Raw genomic sequence first — 27625 nt, forward strand, 5'->3', positions numbered from 1 at the left:
AAAAAAATAATAATAAATAACATTGCATCATCTGCTCAACATCTATAATAATTTGACTAACACTTCCTTAAATTTATTCAGATTACCCACTTCTACAACACTAGATGGAAGTTTGTTATAGCAATCAACTTAAAGCCTTAAACACTTTAGTCAGGTGTACTTGCAGGTATGTAATGTACAGATTCTGCAATTTGTAGAATTGAAATCTTTCATGATAAGAGTACCTTTTTGTATCCTTGATTAATCTTGTTACTCTTCTTTGCCCCCCCCCCCATTCCAATAGATCTACATCCTGCCTAAAATGAAGCACCCGGCCCTATATGGTGCTCAAAGTGCAACCTAATGATTGCCTTATACAATGAAAAATCACCTCATTTTATCTGCTGGCAGAATTCCTGTATCATTTATTACAGAATTCCATTAGCTATCTTAGCAGCCTGTCTGCTCTGCTCAGAGAACTTCATGTCAGACTGTCTAGGCACCTCTGGGTCCTTTCATTTTCCACTAACTTGAGTATCGGTAGTATAGTAGTATATGTCTGATGAATGGCAGCACCTGGAAGTCAGTTCAACTCTGCCATGTTTTGCTGTGGTGATAGAGGACATGCCTGTAGGTAGAAAAACAAAAGTAAACATGAAAGAAACCATTTCAAGTTAAATTAGGAATTCAGTTTGAAAGAAATATTGTTTAGAGTTAGATTTTCTTTAAAAATAGACCATTTAGAGATAGATAACCTGAAATAGTTAAGCAAAGGCACCACTCAACTGTTCAAAAGAAATTAAACAAAAAATTTATAAAATTATACAGATACAAAATATACAGAATTATAAAAATATGTAAAATACACAGAATTATAAAAATATACAAATAATTTTACAAAAGAAATTACATATTCAAAAAAAGGTGAATTTAACCATTAAAGTTAATAAACATCCAGTACAACAATTAATGCCCAATCAGTGCAAGACATGAACAGGTGTTCAACACAATAAATTTTGCAAAATAATGACATAAGTTATGTTATTGTCCATGAAAGTTCATATTGTTCAAGTTTTGATTAGAATCAAATAGACATTGAAGGTGGTAAAGAGCAACAAAATCTAAAGAAAACAAAACTAAAAAAAAAAAAAAAACAAAATCTAAAGAAAACAAAACTAAAAAAAAAAAAAAACCAAAATCTAAAGAAAACAAAGATATTATTTAAATATAAACTTAATCACTATTTACAAAATATGAACATGTTTATGAAATGTCAAATTTCATGGAATATGAAGAAAACAGTTGGGATAAATGTTACAACTTAAATAATTTATGCTACCAGACTGATAGCAACAAGTAAATTTTTGGATACATTTCTTAAAATTAAGATTTTAACGAATTTAGGGCAGAAGCTTGGTGAAGTGCTGAAAGAATTTTGGAAATTATAAACGAATTTAAGAAAGTTAAGTATAGGTGTTGATCGATAAATACAAAATAGGTTTATAATTCAGACAATAACTGTCATTGTTTAAGAAAGACAGAGCATGAGAAATTCTGAAAGGACTGAAAGAAAGTAGGAGAGGAAATGAAGACAGATTCCTGACCGAGAGTAACAGGACCAGTGACAGACGGTAACTGTGAATGAAATTCATTGTAAATTGGACAAAAGAAAAGAAGTGAGTAAAATCCTCAACAGACCACAAAGACAAATTTCAGAGTTGGAAAGATGGAAATAGGCAAGTTTTAAATTTAAGGAACCGTGTCCTGTCCCTTTTAAAGGAAAGCTAGAAAACATGTTGGGAGACAACCATTTACGAATGTTTTTATTAACAAATGCAACTTCTGGAATAAATAATTTTGTCATTAAACCTTTTTAGATTCAGACCAGTAAAGTTGCCCAATGGTCATGAAGAATTTTTAAAATTCATTGTTTTTCTTGTGTAGGACTGAAGGACATGTCAATTTGAATTCTGCAGGGAGGCCTTTATGAATGAAATAAGAAGTCCACAGTAAATTAAATATAATCTAAAGGTAGTGAACCAGATAAACTTGTAGGGCAGAGGTAGAGACGGTTCCACATGCCCTAACTAGTACTAGTTGGAAATTGTGCTGGATCAAACCAGGCTTGAATCGAACTGTAAGCAATTGAGTGCGTCTAAACCAGGCTGCAACCTGGTTTAGTCATAAACAACAATGGCTTTATGTAGTGTATGCAAAATTTTATGGTTCAGACCCCAGTCCTGATAGGAAATGCAAACAGTTTGAAATACAAATTTTCTAACTTTGTCAGACAGATGAATTCAGATGGGGAAGAAAGGTAAGGCGATTATCAACCAGTAATCCAAGGAATTTTGTGGTAGTTACAAAAGGGAGAGATTTACCAGTAGGTTGAAATCCCACTAACTTGAGTGGGATACTGCCCAAATGGTATGCTATTCTGGAATTACTGCTACCAATATGCACCTTACATTTATCAATGTTAAACCACAGTTGCTGCTCCACTTCTCACTCCATCTGTCCAGTTTTTGTAACTCATGTTGACCTTTGTATCATATACAAACTTAGACAATAAGCTTGATATGCCTTCATCAATATCATTAATAAATATTAAAAACAGTAAGAGGCCCTGCACTGAACCATAGAACTCCACTAATAACATTAGTCCAAGAAGAGCAGGCTCATTAATAACCACTTTGTCTTATATCATCCTTTCACCCACAGCAGTAATTTTCCAAAATCTTTACTGAAATTTAAATAGCATGTAATACCAATTATTTTTTGCATCCAAAAAAGCTATTATGATGTAGTTCCCCTGTTACTGCATCATAATAACTAATCAGATTTGTCAGATAAGATCTGCACTTAACAAATCCATGCTGGGAATGCTGTATAACTGAATTACAGGTCTGTAATTACTCACTTATCCCTGTAATCCCCCTTTGTGAATAGAGAAGACATTTGCACATCTCCAATCTGTAGGAACCACACCTGAACTCAAGCATGCTCTCACAATGATGGCTAATGTTTTGCCTACTTTTTCTGCTTCTTTTAATATAATTGAAGAGAATTTAATATAATTCTCTCAGCTCCAGGTCCTTTATTAACCACCTCAACAATTTCTCTTCCACTTTCTTCTCAATTATCACAAAATCATTTAGCTCCCATTTATAAGTTGGTATACTTCTTCCTTCACCATCCCAAAAAAGTTCTTTATGCATGAATCTAGATACAAAATATCGATTCAGTTTGAGAGTAACTTGAACATAATCATCAATAGTTATTCCATTCATATCTAGGGGACCAATGTGCTCCAAATGTTTGTCAAGTTCTGCCTTGAATCTATTTAAGCTATCAACTTCTACAATGACAGATGGAAGTTTGTTCCAGCAATCACCTGCTGGCTAAAGGCAAACTTCCGCACATCCATCCTACAACCATCTTTCCTCAATTTGAATTTATGCCCTCTCAGGCGATTATTCTGAGCAAGAGGAAGAATCCCATCAGCATTGAGCATGCTCAAACCATTCAAAGCTTTATACACCTCTATCAGATCACCTCGCTGGTGCCTAGTCTCCAGACACTGTAATTTGCAAAACTTAAGCCTTTCTTCGTAAGAGCAACCCTTTGTTCCATTCACTAATCTTATTGCCCTTCTCTGTACTCTTTCCAACAGCTCTACATCTTTCTTAAAATGAGGCCTCCAGACCTGTAAACAGTACTCAAGGTGTGGTCTGACCATTACATTATACAAGAGGATAATCACCTCCTTATCCCTGCTAGAAAAATTCCTGTATATCATTGACAAGATGCCATGAGCTACTCTTTTATACCATCTACACTGCTCATAAAACTTCATATCTGCCTGCACAATTACCCCTAGGTCCTTTTCATTCTCTACCACTGTCAGTGTGGTACTACAGAGTTGATACGTTACTCTGAGATTACTGCTTCCCATATGTAGTACTTTACATTTGTCAATGTTAAACTTCATTTGCCACCTCTCAGAGGTGGGAAGAGGAACAGCAGTGCGTAGCACACGCTTCTTGATTAGACCGGGGTTCGAGCCCGTGACTACCAAATACGGAGGATGCAGAAAGGTCAGGGAATGACCACCGCATATCCCGGAGCAATATGGCCTTAGTTGCTAATGCTCCTAAAAAAACCAAAATAACAATAAGCCACCTCTCAGCCCATCTGCTCAACTTTTCTAGATCCTGTTGCAGCAGTGTACTGTCATTAACAACCCTGCCAACCTTCGTATCTTCTGCAAACTTGGACATTGAGCCTGATATACCATCATCAATATCATTTATAAATACAGAAAACAACAGTGGACACACTGAACCCTGAGGGACTCCACTAATAACATTTAGTCCACGAAGAGCAGTGTCCATTGATTACCACTCTGTCTTCTCCCACTCAACCATCCCTTTATCCATAGCAGCAATTTGCCTCCAATGCCACACTGCTCCAATTTGTGCAGCAGTCTTCCATGCACAACAGTATCAAAGGCTTTTCTAAGATCCAAATATATGATATCAAAGTTATTCTTTGCATCCAGTTCCTTTGTGACTACATCATAGTATCCAATCAAATTAGTCAGACAAAACTTCCCCTTAACAAACCCATGCTGTGTCCGAGCTATAACTGAAGTCTTGTCTAGATGATCCTGCAATGCTTCTTTAACCATTATCTCCATTAATTTCCCTGGAACAGAAGTTAAACTAACAGGTCTGTAATTACCTGTCTCCCTTTGATCCTCCTTTGTGGATTGGGGTCTCATTTGCACATCTCCAGTCCGTGGGTACCTCCCTTGAGTCCAGGGAAGCTCTCATGATTATGGCTAAGGGTTTGCTTACTTCCTTTGCCACCTCCTTTAATATAACTGGATAGATTCCATCCACCCCAGGTGCCTTTCTTGTGTTTATCTTCAACAATTTCTTCTCCACTTTACTCTCAGTTATTACTAGATTATCTAGCATACTGCCACAGTTGAATACACCTCTGGCATTCCCCTCCCTGAATAACTCCTCAAGTGTGAATGTCGATGCAAAATATTCATTTAGTTTGTTAGCTACCTGAGCAGGATCATCAACAGTTGAACTGTCGATATCAAGTGGACCAATCTGATTCATCCCCTTCCTTCTAGAGTTTACATAAGTAAAGAACTCTTTGCTGTTTTTCTTTGCAATTATAGATCTTTGCAAGATCAGCAATTATAACATATATTTTGTAGATTCTTCTTAATCTTCTTACTGTGAAGATGCCAATCACTATCTATATAGCTGTTCATTATAATCATCACAGTCACTTAGCCTACTCTACTCTCATTTTTGTTTTCCCACATCTTATATCATCCAAACTGACTCAACATTATATTGGCCATTCACATCAACTGGATACAGTGCCTTGGATTCTGTGTGCTTTTAACCAAAAGTAAACCCCGCAACCATCCTCCCCTTTCTGTACAGATTGTACTCACTATATTCAGATTCTTCATCCTTATGTCTTAGTGGTACTGTGGTTCTAATATTCCTGCAGCGTCCATATTTGATGGCATATCCAATACTTCAAATTAATCAAATTTATTTACTTATATTCATGACATTAGTGTACAAACATGTACATGTGCCCCTGTTTTGCTCATAGTAACTGTAGTACAGTCCATATATTTGTTTATGCCATGAGCACTCTCAGTAGGCCTTATTCCTACAGTTGCTTCTTGGGCTGCTGCATGTCCCAATATAAGAAGTTGAAGGATCAGTTTTACTTCTGCTTATGGTTACCATTAAAGTATTAGTTTAAATTATGCAAATTATTTAAATTTATGAAATAATAACTAAAACTTTTTTTTGTGCTTTCATGTATACTCTGTTACCAACTATATTTGTGGTAGCATCTTAAAACACAGAAAATGTTTATATACAAATGTTAAATTCTAATTCTGATATAATTTCTATAGTAACATATAAAATAATATTGCAATTTGATATTCACACTTCACATATAATGTGAAGTGTTAATATCAAATGTGTGTACTTTTTGAATTCTCTCTGTTACGTATAATAAGCCTTATTTTTATAAAAACTATTTATTTATGAAAGATTAGCAATTATAACATATATTTTGCAGATTCTTCTTAATCTTCTTACTGTGAAGACGCCAATCACTGATGCTGATTCTATTCGAGCACTTGCTTGCAAGGTAAGGAAGTCTGATAAAAGTCATTTCTGCAAAAGCACTTGCAATATATATGCTTTTATATATGCTATTACATACCCATTCCATTGAAAATGAGTGAATATTTGTCTGTTTCACCAGCAGAACAATTTTTATTAATATTTTTTCATTAGCACAGCTTTTCATTATTAATGGCACAATGATACAAGAAACAAGCTTATGTAGCAAAGCAGCAAAAAAAAAAAAAAAAAACAACTAGATGTAACCATTGTTACATTCCCTCAATTCCTTTACCTGTTCATTTCAAGTGTTTGTGCAATCTCTTTAAATTTAGGTACAGTTTGCCTTCCACAAGAGTAGGAAAGAATTTATTCCAACAGTCAATCATTCTTTAACAAATTGATTGCCAAGGCTTATTTGGATAAACTGGTCTCCAACGCCAATTTGAGTTAGGCATGTTAAATTATTCAAAACCCAAATTATAATATATATTCATCACCAAAACTCATAATAAAAGCTTATTGTTGTAAAAAAACATCGTGGATTATCTCGTAGTGGGCGTATATAATAGAAAATTTTTTGCAGCAGCCAACTATGAGTTAACTCGACGTGTTGTAACTTGCAGAATTCTCTGTATATGAATCTGTGGTGTGCGTAAATTCACTGCAGTGACACAGACTTTGTCGTGTATGTTGTGTTTAGTACTTTGTTGTGTTTTTTTTTTTTTTTTTTACAAAAAAAAAAAAAATTCTAAAACATGGATAAGAAGAGGACTGAAGAAGAGCTTGAGCTCTGTGCTAATATGAGTGACTCAGAATTTGAAGAGTTTTTTGACAAGTCGTACAGTTCTGGTTCATAGATCGATCTGATTAAATACTCTCGTATTATTCAGCGCTAAGAAAAACCATCAGATGTCCGAAAAAAACTGCATTATATATTATAGAAATATATATGCATAACGCATACATCCTTTATCTACAAGTTACAGGTTTCTCTGAATTTTGGACATTTTTTGGTGGAACCCGTAACTTGACGGAAAAGTTACATTGAATCTTTGATTGGAGAAAAAATTCTAAATGTTCCAAGAAGATTCGGTCTGAATGTAAAATTCATTATTTAGAATTTCAGTTGGCTATACCACCAACTGAAAAAAAACCACGTCCAACTGAGCCGTATTAAGTATGTACGAGAAATAAAAAACGCCGCGGAACACACTATTACTATCCAGTGCGCTAAGAGAAGCTAGCTCTTTTCGTGAAGAAAATATTTTTTTTTTTGTGAATAAATTCTGTTTTCTGATGCTGTGGTTGATTTTTCATTATTTATCCCAGAAGCCAACTGTCCATCAGTTGCACATATTTGCTACGAATATACTCAATATACTTTTAACTGCACCTGAATGGCAAGTCATACCAGTCTGAGTTAACTCGTAGTCAGTGTCCTGGGCCAGATCGCCAAGTACGAATTAACTTCTAGTCAGCATTCAACATGTTAAATAAAGAAAACTTTTTGTCTACACAAAAATTATCTCCTCTCAATTTAAATGTATACACTTTTGTGTATGTCGCATTACTAAGTGTAAAGAACCCCAGCATTTAGTTTACTACTCAACTTTTAAAGCCTGAAATATCTTGATCAGATTGCCCAGGAGATGGCTGGTTTCCAAGGACTTAACACAACCCTAGTTATGCCAAAATCCCACTGACATTAGGACCTTGTACCTAACATCTAGCTTTACGAGGCTGCATGCACAGCCACTACATACCAAGCAGCACCTGTGAAACAAAGGCACAGCACTTGACCTTGAACCTTTGCCTAGTTGTCTTCCAAGTCATTTTCCAAAATGCGTTTTTGCAGTTTGCTAAAAAAAATGACAGACAAAAGAATTGAACAATGAATCAACTTCAAGTGTTTGACAAAACTAAAAAAAAGAACAGCTGAAAGTTATGAGTTATGTCAGGTTTATGGGGAAGATACTATGTCAAGAACTTGCATGTTTGATTGGTATAAGATTTTTAGAAGGAAGAGAGAACGTGGAAGACAATGAACGGCCAGGCTGTCTGGTATCCTTGAAAACTGATGAAAATGTGAACTGGGTAAGGATATTGATTAGAAGTGATAATCTTGTAAACATTACAATGGTTTCATTAGAACTCAAAATGAACAAAGAAACAGACAAATTTTAATTGAAAATTTAGACAGGAAAAAAGCCTGTGCTAAGATGGTGTCAAAAATTTTGAATGAAGATCAAAGAATAAGAAAACACCAAGTTTGTGAAGATGTTTTTAAAAAAAAAATTTTAAATATCCAGGCTTTCTGAATACTATAATTACTTGTGATGAAAGTTGGCTATTCCAATACGACCCAGAAACTAAAAGACAGTCAATGCAATGGAAGACAAAACAATTTCCCAGACTTAAAAAACAGCAAGAATGTCAAAATCACAAATGAAAACCATGCTTCTTGTTGTCTTCAATATTCCTTTAATATGTCTCACCAAATCAGACTGTCATTCAAACGTACTGCATTGAAGTTCTGAATGAAAAAATTTGAAGAATGAGACCTGAATTGTGGAAGAATGGTTGGATGCTCCATCAAGACAATGCACCAGCACACAATGTACCTCCATTTGCCAGTTTCTGGCTAAAAAAACAAATCTCTGTGTGTGAACATGCACTCTACTCTCCAGACATAGTCCCTTGTAACTTTTTCTCTTCTCTAAAGTGTACCTGAGAACCCATTTTCAGTCCATTGAAGACATTCAGAAAAAAAACAACCAAAGTGATAAAAGGGCTTACAGAAGATGACCTCAGAAATGTTTCTGTGCTTAGAAACAATGTACAGAACAATGTGTGCAAGCCCAAGGCAATTATTTTCAAGGGGATAACTCATAAGCTGCAAAATATTTCATTATATTTATTTTATTGCAACTGACTCATACAATAGCCACACCTTGTATATTTGCGATGTCAGGGGGTGTAGTTAGTTGATTTCAATAAAGGGAGTAAGATTTTCACCAGTAGTTATTCTAGATTTTTCAGCCTGTAGACGACGCACAACATAATATGGTGTAAGATTCTAATGAATTATATACAAGGTGTGATCAGAAAGTTTGCAACTTGTTGCAGCATGTTCAGTGATACATTTAGACATTAGTGTGTGAAGTGCATGTTTATTTGTGACCAGTCTGAATTGGCACATTAGCATTAGTAGAGGCATACAATGCAAGAAAGCAAGCTTATGCAGCATCAGCCAAAGAAAACCTCCCATTACACTCCTCCCATTCATTCCAAATGCCTGTCCAGCTCAGCTAAGAGCTGGACAGGCATTTGGATAGGCTATCAACTTCCACAACAAAAGATGGATGTCTGTTCCACCAGTCAACTACCCGCTGCCTAAAGGCAAATTTCCGCACATTTATTCTACAGCTGTCTTTCTTAAATTTGAATCTGTGACCCCTCGGGTTCTTAATCTGAGCAAAAGGAAGAATCCCATCAGCATTCAGCTTGAGCAAGTTATTACAGAATTGTAATAACTTGCTCAAGCCCTATACACCTCAATCAGATTACCTTGCAGGTGCCTACTCTCCAGGCACTGCAATTTGCAGAACTTGAGCCTTTCTTGGTAAGAGCACCCCTTTGTTCCCCTCACCAATCTTGTTTCCCTTCTTTGTACTCATTCTAGCAACTCTAAAATGAGGCCTTCCTAAAATGAGGCCTCCAGACCTGTACACAGTACTCTTGGTGTGGCCTGACCATTGCCTTGTGTAACGGGATAATAACCTCCCTGTCCCTGCTAGCAAAATTCCTATATATCATTGACAAGACTCCATGACCTGCCCTGGCAGCCCATCTTCACTGCTCAGTGAACTTCATATTCGACTGCACGGTTACCCCCAGGTCTTTTTCATTTCCGCTTCCCCGAGTGTAGTACCACACAGTTGGTACATTTCTCTTCGGTTATTGCTACCCATATTCAGTTCTTGGCATTTGTCAATGTTAAACTTCAGTTGCCACTTCTCAGCCCATTTGCCCAACTTATCTAGATCCAGTTGGAGTAACATACTGTCGTTAACAACCCTGCCAACCTTTGTGTCATCTGCAAACTTGGACATTAAACCTGATATACCTTCATCACTATCATTGATAAATATACAAAACAACAATGGGCCCAACACCAAACCCTGGGGAACTCCACTAATAACATTTGTCCACGAAGAGCAGTGTATTAGTATTAGTAATGGCCACATGGTGCAAGAAAGCCTATGGCTTATGCTGCACCAGCCAAAGAAAAAAACCCCAAATAAAACAATGATAACAAAAAAACTAATAATTAATAAAAGAAAAGGAAATTAAACCTATCATCCTATGCATTTCCCTCACCCGAAGATACTATCCAGATAACCTTTGAATTTCCCCAAACTGTCAGCTTCTACCACCCATGTAGGCAACTTATTCCAGTAATTTATAACTCGCTGGCTAAAATAAAACTTCCTACAGTCCAATCTAAACACCTCCCCCCGTAACTTGAATTTATGTCCCCTAGTTCTAGCATAATTTATAATCTTGCTGATTTTGTGTCCATTGATTACCACTCTCTGTCGTCTCCCACTCAACCATCCCTTTATCCATTGTAGCAACTTACCCTTAATGCCATATCTCTCCAATTTTTACAGCAGCCTTCCATGTGCAACAGTATTAAAAGCTTTCTTCAAATACAAGTTTGTAGCCTTAGTCGCTAATGCGCCAATAAAACCCAAGCAACAACAACAACATCAAATACAAGTATATGAATATACCGAATGCCAAAATTATTTTTGGTATTCAGTTCCTTGGTATCCACATCATAATATCCAATCAAATTGGTCAGACAAGACCTCCCTTTAACAAATCCATGCTGTCTTAACTATTACTGCAGTCTTGTCTAGATGATCCTGCAATGCTTCTTTAACCAGTGATTCCATTATTTTCCCTGGAACACAAGTTCTACTAACAGGTCTATAGTTACTTGTGTCACCTTTTGAATCCCCTTTGTGAATTGGTGCACACCTCCAGTCCATGGGGACCTCCCCTAAGTCCAAGGAAGTCTCATAATTATGACTAAGGGTTTGCTTACTTCCTTTGCTGCCTCCTTTAATATAACTGGATAGATCCCATCCACCCCAGGTGCCTTTTTTATGTTTTAACTTCAACAATTTCTCCTCCACTTTGCTCTCAGTTATTACAGAATCACTTAGCTCCCTGTTATAGTTTGATAAACTTCTGGCACTCCCCTCATTGAATAACTCTCCATGTGTGATGTAGATGTAAAATTCTCATTCAGTTTATCATCTACCTGTGCATGATCATCAATAGTCAACTCATCTATATTAAGTGGTCCAATCTGATTCATCCCTTTCCTTCTAGAGTTTACATAAGTAAATAACTCTTTGCTGTTTTTCTTTGCATCCTTTGCCAAGGATTTCTCATAATCTGCCTTCACCTGCTTTGTGACTTGATTACAGACTAGTTTATATCTGCCGTAGGCTTCTGTATCACCTGATACTTTATATGCATCCCATACATTTTTCTTCTCTACCACGAACCTCATTAGTTCATCTGACATCCATTTAGGCCTAAACCTTGAACATTATTTCTTAGTTGGAATGAAAAGCCTAGTAGCCTCCAAAATTAAGTCCCAGAAGGCTTCCCATTTACAATTCACCATTGGTAACATCATTAGTTGATCCTACTGTACAGAATTTAAAAACTATCTGAGACTCCTGTAGTCATATTTTACCTTTACGAAAGCAATAGCCCTTCCCTTTAGCCTTGATGATAGTTACATCTTTAAGTAATTCCCACATCAGTACGTTGTGATCACTCAGTGGTTCCTTTATCTGCAAATTCTTAATGCATGAATAATCGCTACTGATAATCAGATCAAGAGTATTACTCTCTCTGGTTGCCTCTCTAACATGTTGCTGTAGAAAACAGTCATCCAATAAATCCACAAAAATCTTGCTAGTGTGCGAGTGACCAATCCACAAGTACCAGTCATTATCTGGAAAGTTAAAATCCCCCATTATAACATATTCTGATTTTCTGGCCCACTCTATTTCTCTGCACAATTGCTCATTATACTCATCAGATTCATTAGGCCTATAACACACATCTACTCTCATTTTCCACTTCCAAGTGCTTATGTCACACCAAACAGACTCAACATTGCATTGTCCACCAACATCAATTGGATGCGCTTCCTTAGATTTTATGTGTTTCTTAACTAACAGCATAAACCCTCCTCCCTTCGTGTCTTGTCTACTCTCTCTGTACACATTGTACTCCTCAAATTCTGCACTGCTTATGTCTGTGTGATACCACGTCTCTGATATCCCAACAATATCTGTCTTTGATGTCTTGACTAGTACTTCAAACTCATCAAATTTATTGACTATACTCCTATCATTGGTGTACATGTAAGTATACATGCACCTGTTTCTACTCTTAGTTACTCTAACACAGCCCATGTATTTATTTGTTCCACTATGACTCCCAGCAGTCCTGGAAATCTCCATTGCCTTGCTTTCCAGGCTGCTGCTCATTCTAATAGAAGCAGTGCAAGAATCACTTTTGCCTCTGCCTGCAGCCACTGTTAACCTTTTAGTCTGTGTATTTCCCCCCCAAACTAGCAGTTTTCCAACCCACCTAACACTGCACCTCTATAGCATCAGCAAATATTCTTGCACCCTTTCTATTTAAGTGTATCCCATCCCTGTAGAAGCAGTCTCTCCTGTTAACAAGCGCAGACCAGGCTGAAAAAAATTTTATCCTTTTAGCCTTGCACAGTCTCTCCAGGGCCAAATTGATCGACAAGGCTCTCATCATATACTCCCTCCTATCGTGTCTGGGCAGAATTGCAGACACTTTCACATTCAACTCTACTCGCGACTTGTTTTCAACATTGACCTGTACTTGTTGAGTAAATCTGCAGATCTCTTACTCTTAATGTCATTAGTTTCAATGTGTACAACAATATCACCTTTTGTGCCCTTAAATGATTATATCTGCTCTACAACATCATCAACTTTTGCCCCTGATAAACATATCCTGGTCCTGTTCCACCTATCCTTCTTGCATAGTATATTCCCTGTCTCCTCAACAATAGTCACCAACAATAACTAGTTCCTTTGGGACCAGTGCATTCTGCCTTGGAGATTGCCTCTGTTTTGCCTGATGCTCAGGAGTGAGCTCTGCCATTGAGCTGGGCAGCTGAGAGCTTGATAGGCTTCCTCATATTAATTTCTTTGAGGGTATTTACCCTACACCTCAAGCTCTCATAGATGCCCATCAGAACGCTGAGTTGGTGCCTAATTTCTTGACACTCTAGACACCTAGCACACACACACACACACAAAGGCATCCTCCTTGGCTAGATCATGTCCTGTTTTAGAAAGGCCAGCAAACATTTCACATTTTGCACATTTTTTGAGACTGTGATGTGTTGGAGATTTGCCCCCCCCCCCCTCCGTTTCTCCCCCAAGTCACAGCACTCTCACTAGTCTGTGGTTTTTGCTTCGCAGCCCTAGTCTGAGTCATGATTTCCATTAAATACAATTTAATTAACAATGAAATTTAATAATATTTTTGATTAATTGATAATACTATAATAAGCTGACGGATTCCTAATGAGTGCTTCGTATTATGCTATCTAGTTTACTTATACCTTACGCTATCAGTTCACGATACACAATCAATTCCAGTTATTTGGGACACATTGGGACTAGTGAATTTTGGCCCGATTAAGCGGCTGCTCCAATTATCCGAAGTTTCGCGTAAATAGTTAAAAATTCAATGGACCCCCGTTTTACAATTGGTTCACTGTACAATCAAATCACGTTATGATGGACTCACCATAGAAAAGTACCGTTCACTATATGTGATCACAATGACCAGTAATCGCTGGTCATTGTGATGACATTTGTGACTTGAATTTTAATTCTATTAAACAGCGATTCTAATTAGCGAAAATAGGAGGAATATTATCCACATGCTATAAAAGTAAAGCTATATTAAGCACAAATTTATCCTTTATTACCTTACCAATTAAAAAATTAAATGATATGTGAAAATCTGATAATCGGAATAATTAATACATACTGTAATATGACATACTAACTAGTTGACATTTCTGTTCACTGACATTTGTGGAAGAGGGTTAAAATTTTAAACAGTAAAAAGATAAGCAATCAATAACAAAGAACATGGCACATGCAAATAACACGATACACGCAAGTGAGAACGGATGGAGTAACAAGTTACAAAGTTTTAAAAATAGGAATGAAGAGAAGATTCTTAAAATTAATTTTTTTATATGATTGAAGATTTCATGGAAGTGTAAACACATTTCGCCATAATTACTCACAGATTTCCAGCTGTCGGTATTATCACAAATTCAATAGGATCGAGTTTACTATCCATTTATGATAGATTTCGCTAACAGAAAAGCCCAATAAACAGGTGACTGCTAATTGTTTTTATTGTTTTATGGTTGTGACTTCCAGAAATCCGACCGAACCGCCTGGTACCTGCGGAGACAATCATAGGGTAATCTCCAGTGTTGCGGTCTCCTGCCCCGATTAAAGGTCATGTTGTCCCAATTAAGCAAAGTAAACCCTGTCTATTTTCTTGATTGGGTTCTGTTTCTTAAGATTTGCCCCAAATAAACAGCTGCCCCGATAAATCAGTGGCCCAAATAACTGGAATCCACTGTATACGTTATGATATTTCTTATCGACTACAGTATAGCAGCTAGTTCAACAATATTGGTGCCAATGCTGGGGAGTCGTAACTTCCAAAATTCGCTAGTTTTAAATTCAAAATAAGAAGCTAACGAGCGCTACTAAACTTATTTAATATCTCTGTAAAACACAATGTAGTATGTTAATTAACGAAGAATACAGTAAAAATTAAAAATACTTATCCCTTTACAGCCAGCAGCCAAAAATCCACCGACTGTTCTCTTCTATTACAAGAGTGCCCTCTAACATGTTGAATTAAAGGGAGTTTTATGTGTTTTGCCCATTAAAGAGCAAATTTCATGGGTAAATTTATATCAATTTCATTTCAAGAACTAGTAGCAATTCCAAAAGAAACACAAATACCTGGTAAGCTTTGCCATTTCCCCAATATTAGTTTTGTACCTGAAATTTCAATCATCCCTCATAAATAGTAATAACAATGAAAATAAGTGTTGAATGAACGTGCATTATTGAGTATATCATAGTGTCACTGTTGAAGATACCATACACAAAAACTATTTAGTTGTGATTCAGCAATCGATCTTTAGAATGCCGTTTTAAAGAACACTTTCATAGCATTTTTTTTTTTCAGTATTCATCATAGAACTTGTGTGTAGAAATGATGATTGGCAATTTGGCTCAGAAACAAATTCTTGATGCAAGATTCCATTTATGCTAATAAGCACAATCAGGTCTGGAACAAATTGTGGAATTGTCAACTATGTATTAGAAATGGATTTTATTTCAGTTAGCACATGTCATCCAGAGAATTTTTCTTGATATGCATGTCGCTGACATAAAAGCTTTAAAAATTGTCAGATGTTTCACAAAGCTGAACATTTATTAATAATAATAATAATGAGAGCATGAAAAGCTAACAGAGTCCTTGCTATGAAAATAGGTTAGGCAAACAACCAGAAAACTGGCACAGAGGGAAAAAGTCTCTAGGAGCATGTGTAGTAAGAGTTGGACAGGATTCACTTGTAAAGGCATCCCCATGAGTCAGCATGAGAGCAATTTTTCAAGTTGGTTCAGTTCTAAGTCTTTTTGTGAGGTGGGGGGAATTCCTTGATGAGTTTATTTTGTCATTACCCTTACCGATCTTTTCACTGCCTGTTCAGGAGTTAGAGAGATGTCTTCAGTGCTAGATAGGGGTCACATTTTTATCTCCTGGTTCTTGGGGTCTGTGATTGTACTGTGCCTTTGAAGATGTGGACATATTTGTTTGATCACTTTGTCTCTTCTCTGAGTTGGACAAAAATCTGAAGAAAATGGCTTCTTTATAGACATCTTGTGTATTTTCTGGAAAGGTTGAGAGGTGTATGGAATTCCCACCATCGTGTCTCTTTCAGCTGAATGTAATTGTGAATCTGGTGCAGAAACTCTTCAATGTGTGCATATTTTGGCCATCTCAGTTTGTTTTCCGAAATAGAAGAGGAACACAAGAAGCCATCTTAGCTCTATGCACAATTGTAGATAGAAAAATAATCATAAATAAAACTGCACACATAGCTTTTATTGATCTATAAAAAGCATTTGACAGTGTTCTCTGGGAGAAGCTTTTCAGAGTCATGAAGAATGCTCAGTTTGATCGATGAGCCATCAGAAAATTATATGAAAATCAAATGACAAAAATTGCATTTCAGAATAATGAAGTGATAGCCAAGATAAGAAAAGGAGTTAGGCAGGGGGTGTGCATTATCACCATTACTATTTAACTTGTACATTGAGGATGCTCTAGAGGAAGTGAAGTGTAAAACCAAAGGAATAAATATAGGAGTACAGGTGCAGTTCATATGTTTTGCAGATGATATAGCAGCACTAGCGGAAAATGAAGAGGAGTTGAAAAACACAATAGTAGTAATGGAAGAAGTTTTCGTAGAATATGGGTTCAAAATTAACACAAAAAAGACAAAAATAATGGTTACTGGAAAAGAAAAACAGACGAGATAGAAATAGATAGCAAGGAAATTGAACAAGTAAGTTCATTTGTATATCTTGGAAGCAACATACATGAGGATGGCAAAAGCTATTTAGAAATTAAAAGGAGAATTGCTATAGTGAAAGAAGCGCTTAGGAAAAAGAAGTCATTTATTGCAAGCAAGATAAACAAAGAAAAGAGGAGCAGATTCGTGAAAACCTATGTATGGACTATACTGCTGTATGGATGTGAAACGTGGTCAGTAACAGCAACAAACTGGAGGAGACTTGAAGCATTTGAGATGTTTTGCTGGAGAACATTGAGGAAACTCAACTGGAGAGACAAAAAGACATTAGCATTAGCATTAGTAGAGGCATTTGATGCAAGAAAGCAAGCTTATGCAGCATCAGCCAAAAAAAAAAAAAAAGTAACATAAATAAATAAAAATAACCACTTCCACTTCACCCCTCTGTTCGTTCGAAATACCTGTCCAGCTGAGCCTTAAACTTATTTAGGCTATCAACTTCCACGACAAGGGATGGAAGTCTGTTCCACCCACCAACCACCCGCTGGCTAAAGGCAAATTTCCGCACATCTATCCTACATCTGTCTTTCCTCAATTTGAATTTATGCCCTCTCAGGTGATTTTTCTGAGCTAGAGGAAGAATCCCATCAGCATTGAGCATGCTCAAACCATTCAAGGCTTTGTACACCTGTATCAGATCACCCCGCTGGTGCCTAGTTTCCAGACACTGTAATTTGCAAAACTTAAGCCTTTCTTCGTAAGAGAACCCCTTTGTCCCATTCACCAATCTAGTTGCCCTTCTCTGTACTCGTTCCAGCAGCTCTACATCCTTCCTGAAATGAGGCCTCCAGGCCTGTATACAGTACTCTAGGTGTGGCCTGACCATTGCCTTATACAAGGGAATAATCACCTCCTTATCCCTGCTAGAAAAATTTCTATATATCATTGACAATACACCATGAGCTACTCTTGCAGCTCGTCTGCACTGCTCAGAGAACTTCATATCTGCCTGCACCACCACCCCCAGGTCCCTTTCATTCTCTACCACTGTCAGTGTAGTACCACAGAGTTGATACGTTGCTCTGGGGTTGCTGTTTCCCATATGTAGTACTTTACATTTGTCAATGTTAAACTTCATTTGCCACCTCGAAGCCCATCTGCTCAACCTTTCCAAATCCTGTTGCAGCAGCATAGTGAAGACGAATGAAGAAGTCCTCAGAGTAGTTGAGGAACAAAGAACCATCAAGAAAACCATAATAAACAGGAAGATGTGGGTCCTAGAACATCTCTGGAGACACGATGATTGGATAGTAAACATACTAGAAGGACAACTTAAAGGAGACAGAAGCAGAGGATGACCAAGAATCACACCACTTGATGATTTGCTCCAACTCTCAAGAATGAAGTACAAGGAAGCTAAACAAAAAGCCCAAATTCGGGTTGAGTAGAAAAAAAATATCTCTATAGTGACAGGGCTTGGCCCTTAGAATGATGATGATTGATTGAATTAAACTTGTGCTTTTAACTCTTCTAAATAAATGTGTCATCTGTGCTATCAAGTCACAAGTAAACATGGAAGTGGCATAATTTTGGTATTTGTAGTTCATTTGAGGATTTCAATATTTGTAGTTTAGTTGAGCAAATCAAGAAATAAACAACAACAGAAAAAAAAAAAAAAAAACTGCATTGTTATAGAGGTCCAAACAATGAAATTTATCACTGTATAATAAATAAAAAATCTATTAAACCATGGGGAAACGTATACAAAAACCAAGGAATATAATATTGAAGCCTCTGAAAGTTTCTTAGGCTTTTCTTTTGCTTTTGGCACATATTAAATAATATGTGCCACAAACACCAATGCCACTTGAATACTGTTGAACATAGTATTTGTAAAGAGCCTTTTCTGAGCTTCCATGACTAGGCAGCATTAAAATCTTGCTGAATGATATTGTATGCTCTTTGGAGGCATGCACATCAAACTTACAAGAAATTTCCTAATCTTGTCTTTATTATAGCCTATGTTGCTATGTTAAGTTCTTACATGATCTTAGAAGTTTGTCAGTAACCATTAAATGTGACTTGTTTCTTTTTTAATGCACTATTATTACAGGCTATTATTTGTAGTTAAGACACTTTTTGTGGGTGGAGAATTCATTGAATTAATGGACATTCATGGCATTTACCTATTAACTGCTGACCTAACTGGAAAAGCAAATGGCTCCATAATCCATTCTTGAATCATGTGATATCCATACTGGTTTGATATAGTCTTGTAATAAATATAAAGTTCTCAAGTGTTATTAAATATTCCCTTTTCAGAAAATATATTCTAACAAATATTCACTTCCTTTGTAGTCTCTATGTGGATTTACTCGATGTGAAACAGTAAAACAGATTATTAGCAAGCTTCCTCTCTTTACAAGTGGTCAGCTCCAAGGTAAAGTCATTAAATATAATATACTTATTACCATTTTCATTTCTTCTAAATGAGTATATATGTTACCCACATTCACTTTAATATTGAAACTTAAAAATATTTTTTATTATTTTCATTAAGTGGAATGTTTCACACAGGCTATCATATTTCAAGGGAGGACCAAATTTGAGATTGTCTCAAAAATTATGATAATATAAATTTATATAATAATGTAATAAAAACCAATTTTTTTTATTTATTTTAAATGCATTCCTAGTCAGGATCCTTGGATTTGACTTGCTAATAGCACTGGCCTTGAGACTGACTAACTCGAGATACTGAGGAGGAAATCTACGACTATCAACAGCTGGTCTCGAACCCCACACACTCCACTCAGTACAGCCTTGCGCTCTTGCTAATGTGGTTACTGGGGCCCATAAACACCAATCGTAACCTGTGATAGATATACCACTTAAAAATGTTTTTGTACTATTTTCAGTTTTTGTTAGCTCTGTATCATTGTAATTACAGGCAGTTCTCGCTTTAAGAGTTCCCGGGTTTACGAGTTTTTTTTTTTTTTTTTTTTTTTTTTTCCAAGTATCAACAAAATCGAAAATATGAACATTAAAAATGAATGTTAGACATTCATAAATACTGCATTTCAAACCATGTGTGTAGCTATAAGATACAGTGTACTCCGCTTTATGATATTAATCTGTTACCATCGAATCGCAAAAATATCGTAATGTAAACCCAGTAACACATTGTTTTTGGTAATTCATTCCACAACCTCAGAAGTTCAAATTTTTGCTGTATAACTCCCTAAAAGGTCATTTTTATAGTGTAAATTGTATTAGTTACCAATTCAAATCATTAAACGCACTACATTTTCATTGTTATCATATGTTATAAGAACCAATTTTGAATGACTTTGTGATATTTTTCTAAAGCATATTTCTGGAAGTCAAAACCATAAAACAGTAAAAACAATTTTCACTTTCCAGTTTATTGGGCTTTTCTGTTACTACAAGCAATTATAAATGGGTAGTAAACTCCATGTTATTGCATTTGTGAAAATACCGATAGCTGGAATTCTCTGGGTTTTTACGTTATTATGGTGAAATGTGTTTGCCCTTTACTGAAATCTTCAATCGTATAAAAAACAAATTTTCAGAATCTTGTCTTCATTCTTTTTTTTTTTTAAGCTTTGTAAACTTGTTTACTCCGTGCAAATTGTGTTAGTTGCAATTTGTGCATTCTGTTAAAAAATGCTTATGCATGCTATTGAAATTTATAAAGAAAAGAGAAGATTATCTTGGAAATAAACACCTCTTGAAGCATTTCTGAAGAAGACGACAACCAATGAGTGCCGAGCCAATAATGAGTGATCAACAAGTGTGCATTTAGTCGATGATGATGATGAAGAATAAACATTCTTTAACATTTGTAAGTCATAAATTATTTGTCTATTATTATAATTTGTTTGATTTTACAAACTATGTCTTCATTTCTTTGGATAAATCAATCATTGTTTAAATATAAACTAATTAGCTAACTAATTTCATGTTGATAACGTAACCCCTGTTTTTAACATTGTCTATGGGAAATAAATTCCCACTTTACAAGCACGCGCTAGGAACGAATTAACTCATAAAGTCGAGAACTACCTGTACATGATGTTATGAAAGATGATGCTCCATATTTTTTATCAGCTAGCAGTGATTGATTTCTCTTTCAAGTCTGGTGAAACTCTATTTTTGCAGTTTGTGAAAAGCATGATCCATATAAATAATATCAGTAATGATTTTTAACAGTTTTAGCTAATTGATCTGTATAATGATAGCAAACTGGTAGAATTTGTTCTGTATGCTATATTACAGTTTAAGCTCTAATTGGTGGTGGCTTACGTGACAGGACAGTAGCCACATTTGACCTGATACAGTATTTGAATGCCATAAAGAAGGTAACATTTTGAATAGATTGAGATATCAGTATGATATCATGGCTGTAAGCAAAGAAATGTGTGGTAACCATACTACACTTTAATAAAGCTCATAAGTGATATATTTGGATGCAGTTGCTGTCTTGTATGATAGTCTATATGAGTGGGAAACACTGTTTTATATGACCCACAGAATCATAAATGCTGCATGTCTTTTTCTTTCCAGGAATAACAGTTTTGAAATAGAGGATAATGGTCAGTTATAATAGAAACTGCATAGGGAACAATTCTGCTTATACCAGAAAAGTATAAGCAAAGTTGTTTGCTATGTTTCTTCCTGTTTGATTTTCCTTTGTTTCTTTTGCCATGTCCATTAATCCCTTTTAGACAGTTGCTTTTTTACTTTATTGTCTATTGCTAAATGGGCTTACCTTACTACGTTCACGCTCAGCATTTCTTCAATAAAATCTTTTGCAATACTAAACTGCTGTTGTCAATATTTCTGTTGAAATATAGAGATACTGTTGGTTGATGCAAAGATAGTTCTAAAAATATGCACACTGTGCCTGCATGGCCAACTCAGCAGTTGCTCTGCTTGGGGAGCTGGTGTCAATTGTAGTTTGATCCTTGCCAAAAAAGTCATACTAGTTTCACTTTTTACCATAACAAATTTTTGTGTCACAAAATTTTAAAATTCAGGAAGACCAATGCTTGTACATCATGTGGCAAAAAAAGTGTTGATAACTAGATTGAAGTACAGAAGGCCATAGAAGCATTTTGGATGACTTAAAGTGGGAAGATCAGTAACCCTAACTGGTGACACCTTAATCATTGTTTTTTCCGCAATTTTGGATGAAGACAACTGAAGAAATTGCTTTTAGTCTGTATTTTCAAAACAAGCATTTATCAAATACTGAAGAAGTACCGTGGATATGAAAGATTTCTGCCAGATGGATTCCCTGTTACCTTTTGAACTTGAAATTTCTCACAAGTAGTTACAGCATTCTGAACACACAGGAAATGAATTCCTCTGAATTATAGCACTAAGGGAAACATGGATTTAAGATTATGAACTCAAGACCCAGTTGTTTTATTGGAAGCATTCTGCATCACTATGTTGTTATTATTTATATAGTGTATTAGCATCTAAGACCATATTATGCTGTTTACATTGTTTGTATGTGCATGTGTGTTGGCCAATTTGCAAGTTGTGTAGGCTGGAAAACCTATCATAACTCATCATTTATAGGACATCAATCCTAAAAACTTTCCAAAGTTGGAGATGAAAAAGTGAGTAGGGGGGGAGCCTACTCACTCTGCCTTGACTAATTACAATTCTGATTGAAGAGGCTTTTAGAATTCCTAAATAAATAAATGTCCATTTATACTCTGGATTGCTGTGGCCAGAAGAATTTACAATTTCATTGTAACTGTTTTTTTGCAACTGACATAACTGCACAGCAGTCATCAATCGGCTGTGCAGTTTTTGGGGCAGCATACGAAGACTTGATTTTGCAATATGTTACCTCAGGATCACAGTCAGTTTCCATTGGGATCTGAATCCTGTCTTCTCCAAACAAATGACAAAGGACAAAACCATCATACTATTAGAGAAGATGTTACCATGTGCAGTAAAGTTCTGATGGCAGCAATTGAAGTGCCTGCCCCAGGAAACAACCATCAGCTTTGAGATCAGAGCTGCTGCTAAAAATTTTCTAAACCATTCAGAACTTTTGGAAGCAAGGGAGTTCATTTTGCCAACAACATGAAAGCACATGTAGGGCAGTTGAGCAACCTCTTCAATGGACATTTACAACTGGGAAATTCTACTACATCCTGCATGCAATCTGGACATCAGTCCTACAAACTTCCACAGTTGATGACAAAAAAATGAATTCTGATGTATAAAAACTGAAACTGAGTACTGCCATAAGTGCCTGTGCATGCAAGCAATAACTGACTCACAGCAAACAGCTTTTATGTACACAATCAAATACAAATGAAAACTGAATGTGCAGAAGAAATTGTTTGTTTGATTCTGATGATGCTAATATTCGACAGGACAGGACAATTTTTTTAAAGGGCATTATTTTTTTTTTAAATAATTTAATAAATTGCAAGTTTTTTATATAAATAGTAAACATTTTCAAATTTAAATATTGTATTATACCATAAATGTTGTATTATATTGTGTCGTATCATAAGTATTGTACTGTATTATATCATAAATGTTTAGTTAAATCTCAGGACTTAAATAGTAATCTGAGCTCACATTGTAGCTAGACACTAGCTACAATTTGAAGAAATGGTAAACTGCAACCTAGGCTAGGCTGCTGTTTACACATTTACATCAAACCCACTATTAGAGTAATTTTTATTTTAGTTTTAATACTCTTGACTTTGACTGTTCTAAATTATTCTGCACTAAACTTTATATCCACTGTTAGTTCTGATGAGAGAGCCAGTGCTTCAAGATAAGCGTCAAGAGCATGTAAAGTTTTGTAGGCATTGTATTGAATTAATTGAGAGAGTAACTGGAGCACCAGTGACTACAGGCATAGAATCATCAATATATAAAATTAACAAGGTAATTATCATTATTTTATAGATATTAAGGTTCAAAAGTTACTAAAAAAGTGATAGTGTGAGTTTCAAGTTTTTAATTTAATTTTAGTTGAAATATTAATATTCATTGACAAAATAAATGAATTCATACAAACATTCAGGACTGAGAAATGTGAGTAAATGACCTTTTTAGAATTAATTCTTTCTTTCTGATAAGAATTTTACACACACACACACACCAATGAGCCAAAACATTATGACCACTTACCCAATATACCTTCCCCACGTATAGCCAAAACAGCTCATACCCGGTGAGGCATGGGCACTACAAGATTTCTAAATGTGTCTTGTGGTATCTGGTACCAACACATAGTTGTTGGTACTAGATACCACAATAAATGGTACTAGATACCACAAAAACACAAGAAAGGCACCCGGGGTGGATGGGATCTATCCAGTTATATTAAAGGAGGCAGCAAAGGAAGTAAGCAAACCCTTAGCCATAATTATGAGAGCTTCCTTGGACTCAGGGGAGGTACCCATAGACTGGAAATGTGCAAATGTGACCCCAATTCACAAAGGAGGATCAAAGGCTGACACAAGTAATTATAGACCTGTGAGCTTAACTTCTGTTCCAGGAAAATTAATGGAGGCACTGGTTAAAGAAGCACTGCAGGATCATTTAGACAAGACTTCAGTTATAGCTCAGACACAGCATGGTTTTGTTAAGGGGAAGTCTTGCCTGACCAACTTGATTGGATACTATGATGCAGTCACAAAAGAACTGGATGCAGGGAATAACTTTGATATTATATACTTGGATCTTAGAAAGGCTTTTGATACTGTTGCACATGGAAGACTGCTACACAAATTGGAGCAGTGTGACATTGGAGGCAAATTTCTGCTATGGATAAAGGGGTGGTTGAGGAGTAGAAGACAGAGAGTGGTAATCAATGGACACTGCTCATCATGGACTGATGTTATTAGTGGAGTCCCTCAGGGCTCAGTGTTGGGTCCATTATTGTTTTCTGTATTTATAAATGATATTGATGATGGTATATCGGGCTTAATGTCCAAGTTTGCAGACGATACAAAGGTTGGCAGGGTTGTCAAGGACACTACTGACACTATGCTGCTGCAACAAGATCTGGAAAGGTTGAGCAGATGGGCTGAGAGGTGGCAAATGAAGTTTAACATTGACAAATGTAAAGTACTACACATGGGAAACAGCAACCCCAGAGCAACGTATCAACTCTGTGGTACTACACTGACAGTGGTAGAGAATGAAAGGGACTTGGGGGTGGTTGTGCAGGCAGATATGAAGTTCTCTGAGCAGTGCAGACGGGCTGCAAGAGTAGCTCATGGAGTATTGTCAATGATTTACAGGAATTTTTCCAGCAGGGATAAGGAGGTGATTATTCCATTGTATAAGGCGATGGTCAGGCCACACCTAGAGTACTGTATACAGGTCTGGAGGCCTCATTTCAAGAAGGATGTAGAGCTGCTGGAACGAGTACAGAGAAGGGCAACAAGATTAGTGAATGGAACAAAGGGGTGCTCTTACGAAGAAAGGCTTAAGTTTTGCAAATTACAGTGTCTGGAGACTAGGCACCAGCGAGGTGATCTGATAGAGGTGTATAAAGCCTTGAATGGTTTAAGCATGCTCAATGCTGATGGGATTCTTCCTCTAGCTCAGAAAAATCACCTGAGAGGGCATAAATTCAAATTGAGGAAAGACAGATGTAGGATAGACGTGCGGAAATTTGCCTTTAGCCAGCGGGTGGTTGGTTGGTGGAACAGACTTCCATCCCTTGTGGTGGAGGTTGATAGCCTAAATAAGTTTAAGGCTCAGCTGGACAGGTATTTTGAATGAACAGAGGGGTGAAGTGGAAGTGGGTTTTTTTTTTTTTTTTTTTTTGGCTGATGCTGCATAAGCTTGCTTTCTTGCATCAAATGCCTATGCTAATGCTAATGCTAAATCCTTTAACTCCTGTAAGGTCTGTGCTTGAGATGCTGCAGATTGGAGTTGCTGTTCCAACACAAACCACAGATGCTTGATGGGATTGATGTCTGGGGAATTTGGAGGCCAGGGAAATACCTGGAAGTCTTCCTCATGTTCCGTGAACCAGTCTTGAACAATCCAGGCAGTGTGGCATGGTGCATTATCCTGCTGAAAGACAGCACCACCAGAGGGGAAGACCATTACCATGAAAGGGTGTACCTGGTCAGCAGCAATGTTTAGGTAGGTGGTAAATGTCAGTAAATGTTCAGTGTGCCCAGCAAATGGATGACTGGACCCAACATATCCCAGCAGAACATCGCTCAAAGCATGACACTGCCGCCACCGGCTTGTTTTCGTCCCACGGTGCATCCAAGTGGCATCACTTCCCCAGGTAAATGACACACATGTACCCGGCCGTCCACATGTTGCAACAGGAAATGTGATTCATTGGACCAGATGACCTTCTCCCAATCATTCCAGGTCCAGTTTCGATGCTCGTATGCCCATTGTAGGCACTGTTGCCGGTGAACCGTGGTTAGCATGGGCACTTGGAGCGGCCTTTAGCCATGCAGCACCATTTTCAGCAGGGTTCAATGTACTGTGTGTTGTGACACATTACTTCTATCACCATTGTTCCAATTACTGGCGAGTTGTACCCCAGTCACCCTTCTGTTGCCACTTACCATCCGGGAGAGCCTTCGCTCACCTCAAGCGTCGATGAGCCGTGGTTGTCCAATGTCTCGCCAGCGGTTCGTGGGTTCCCCCTCCTCGGACCACTTTTCGTAGGTACTAACCATGGCTGACCGTGAGCATCCCTCCAGCCGTGCTGTTTCAGATATGCTCTGACCCAGTCATGTGGCCATTACAATTTTAGCCTTTGTCAAACTCGCTTTAATCCGCTACCTTTCCCATCTGAAGAACAAGAGTAACACTGATTAACCGAACTCAATATCAGGTGTTTTTTATACCGTGTTCCGACCTGTGCACGTGCCATAGTTCACCTGCAGTTGCTTCGATTTGCATAACGACTTGCTGGTCATAATGTTTTGGTTCATCAGTGTGTATATATATTTTTTTTATTATTTTTTTTTTTTTAATGTAACATATAACATTGTTAACTTCATGCCAGAGCAAATCTAACGATGGAATTTGTTTCATTTCTTGCTTCACAAGAACACCCATTTGTTACTTTTCATATGTGTATGAGAGGTTTGAGCAAACACAGTTTGAATATTGAAAGATAAGTTTGAGCTTCAAAATCATAAAATAGCTAGCTCATTTTTGGACATTTCAGAATTAAAAAAAAAAAAAAAAAAAGTTTTTAGAATTATGATTATTGAATTATATATATAAATTTCTTTATCACAGGCATTATTTGATTTATTTTAGTTTCGTTGCTCAGTATGTGCTAATATTTTTCTAGGCAGAAGTTGTTGCCCAGACAAAAATAGTTTACAATGAAAAGGAATTGTTACAGCTCATTCACCACCATCTTCTAAATAAAGGTAGTGAAGTGTGTTTTCTTGCTTTTTTACTTTAATAGAAATGCTTGTACAATTTTTTCTCACATATTTGCTTTTCAGCCATTACATAAACTCTACTGGTCATTACTAATACAGCTTTTAGTTCTGGGAGGGATATTTACCGGAGAGTAAGTAATGCACATACAATTAGTTATCTTATAAATTTAAACCATTTTGTATCACATGCTTAAATTAATTTGACGGTCTAAATAAACAAGCATAATTAAGTTTAAATTTGCTTATATAGTTACTCCCAGAAATTAGGCACTTCATAATTTATATAAATAATT

At 36.5% G+C, this 27625-nt stretch overlaps 1 protein-coding gene across 2 annotated transcripts in view; it reads left to right on the top strand.

The window, feature by feature from the left end:
* mahj (LisH and WD40 domain-containing protein mahjong) overlaps window positions 1-27625 on the top strand; it is a 305108-nt gene that overhangs the window by 159462 nt on the left and 118021 nt on the right. For both annotated transcript variants that reach the window (XM_090369657.1, XM_090369658.1), the window contains exons 19-22: window positions 6112-6183; window positions 19243-19324; window positions 23693-23832; window positions 27236-27317. In XM_090369657.1, the coding sequence (XP_090225783.1) occupies window positions 6112-6183; window positions 19243-19324; window positions 23693-23832; window positions 27236-27317 (376 nt within the window). The remainder of the gene's footprint in view (window positions 1-6111; window positions 6184-19242; window positions 19325-23692; window positions 23833-27235; window positions 27318-27625) is intronic.

The sequence above is a fragment of the Mastigoproctus giganteus genome, chromosome 3, assembly GCF_048544385.1.
Source record: "Mastigoproctus giganteus isolate SK-2022 chromosome 3, ASM4854438v1, whole genome shotgun sequence".
Classification (NCBI taxonomy): Eukaryota; Metazoa; Arthropoda; class Arachnida; order Uropygi; family Thelyphonidae; genus Mastigoproctus; species Mastigoproctus giganteus.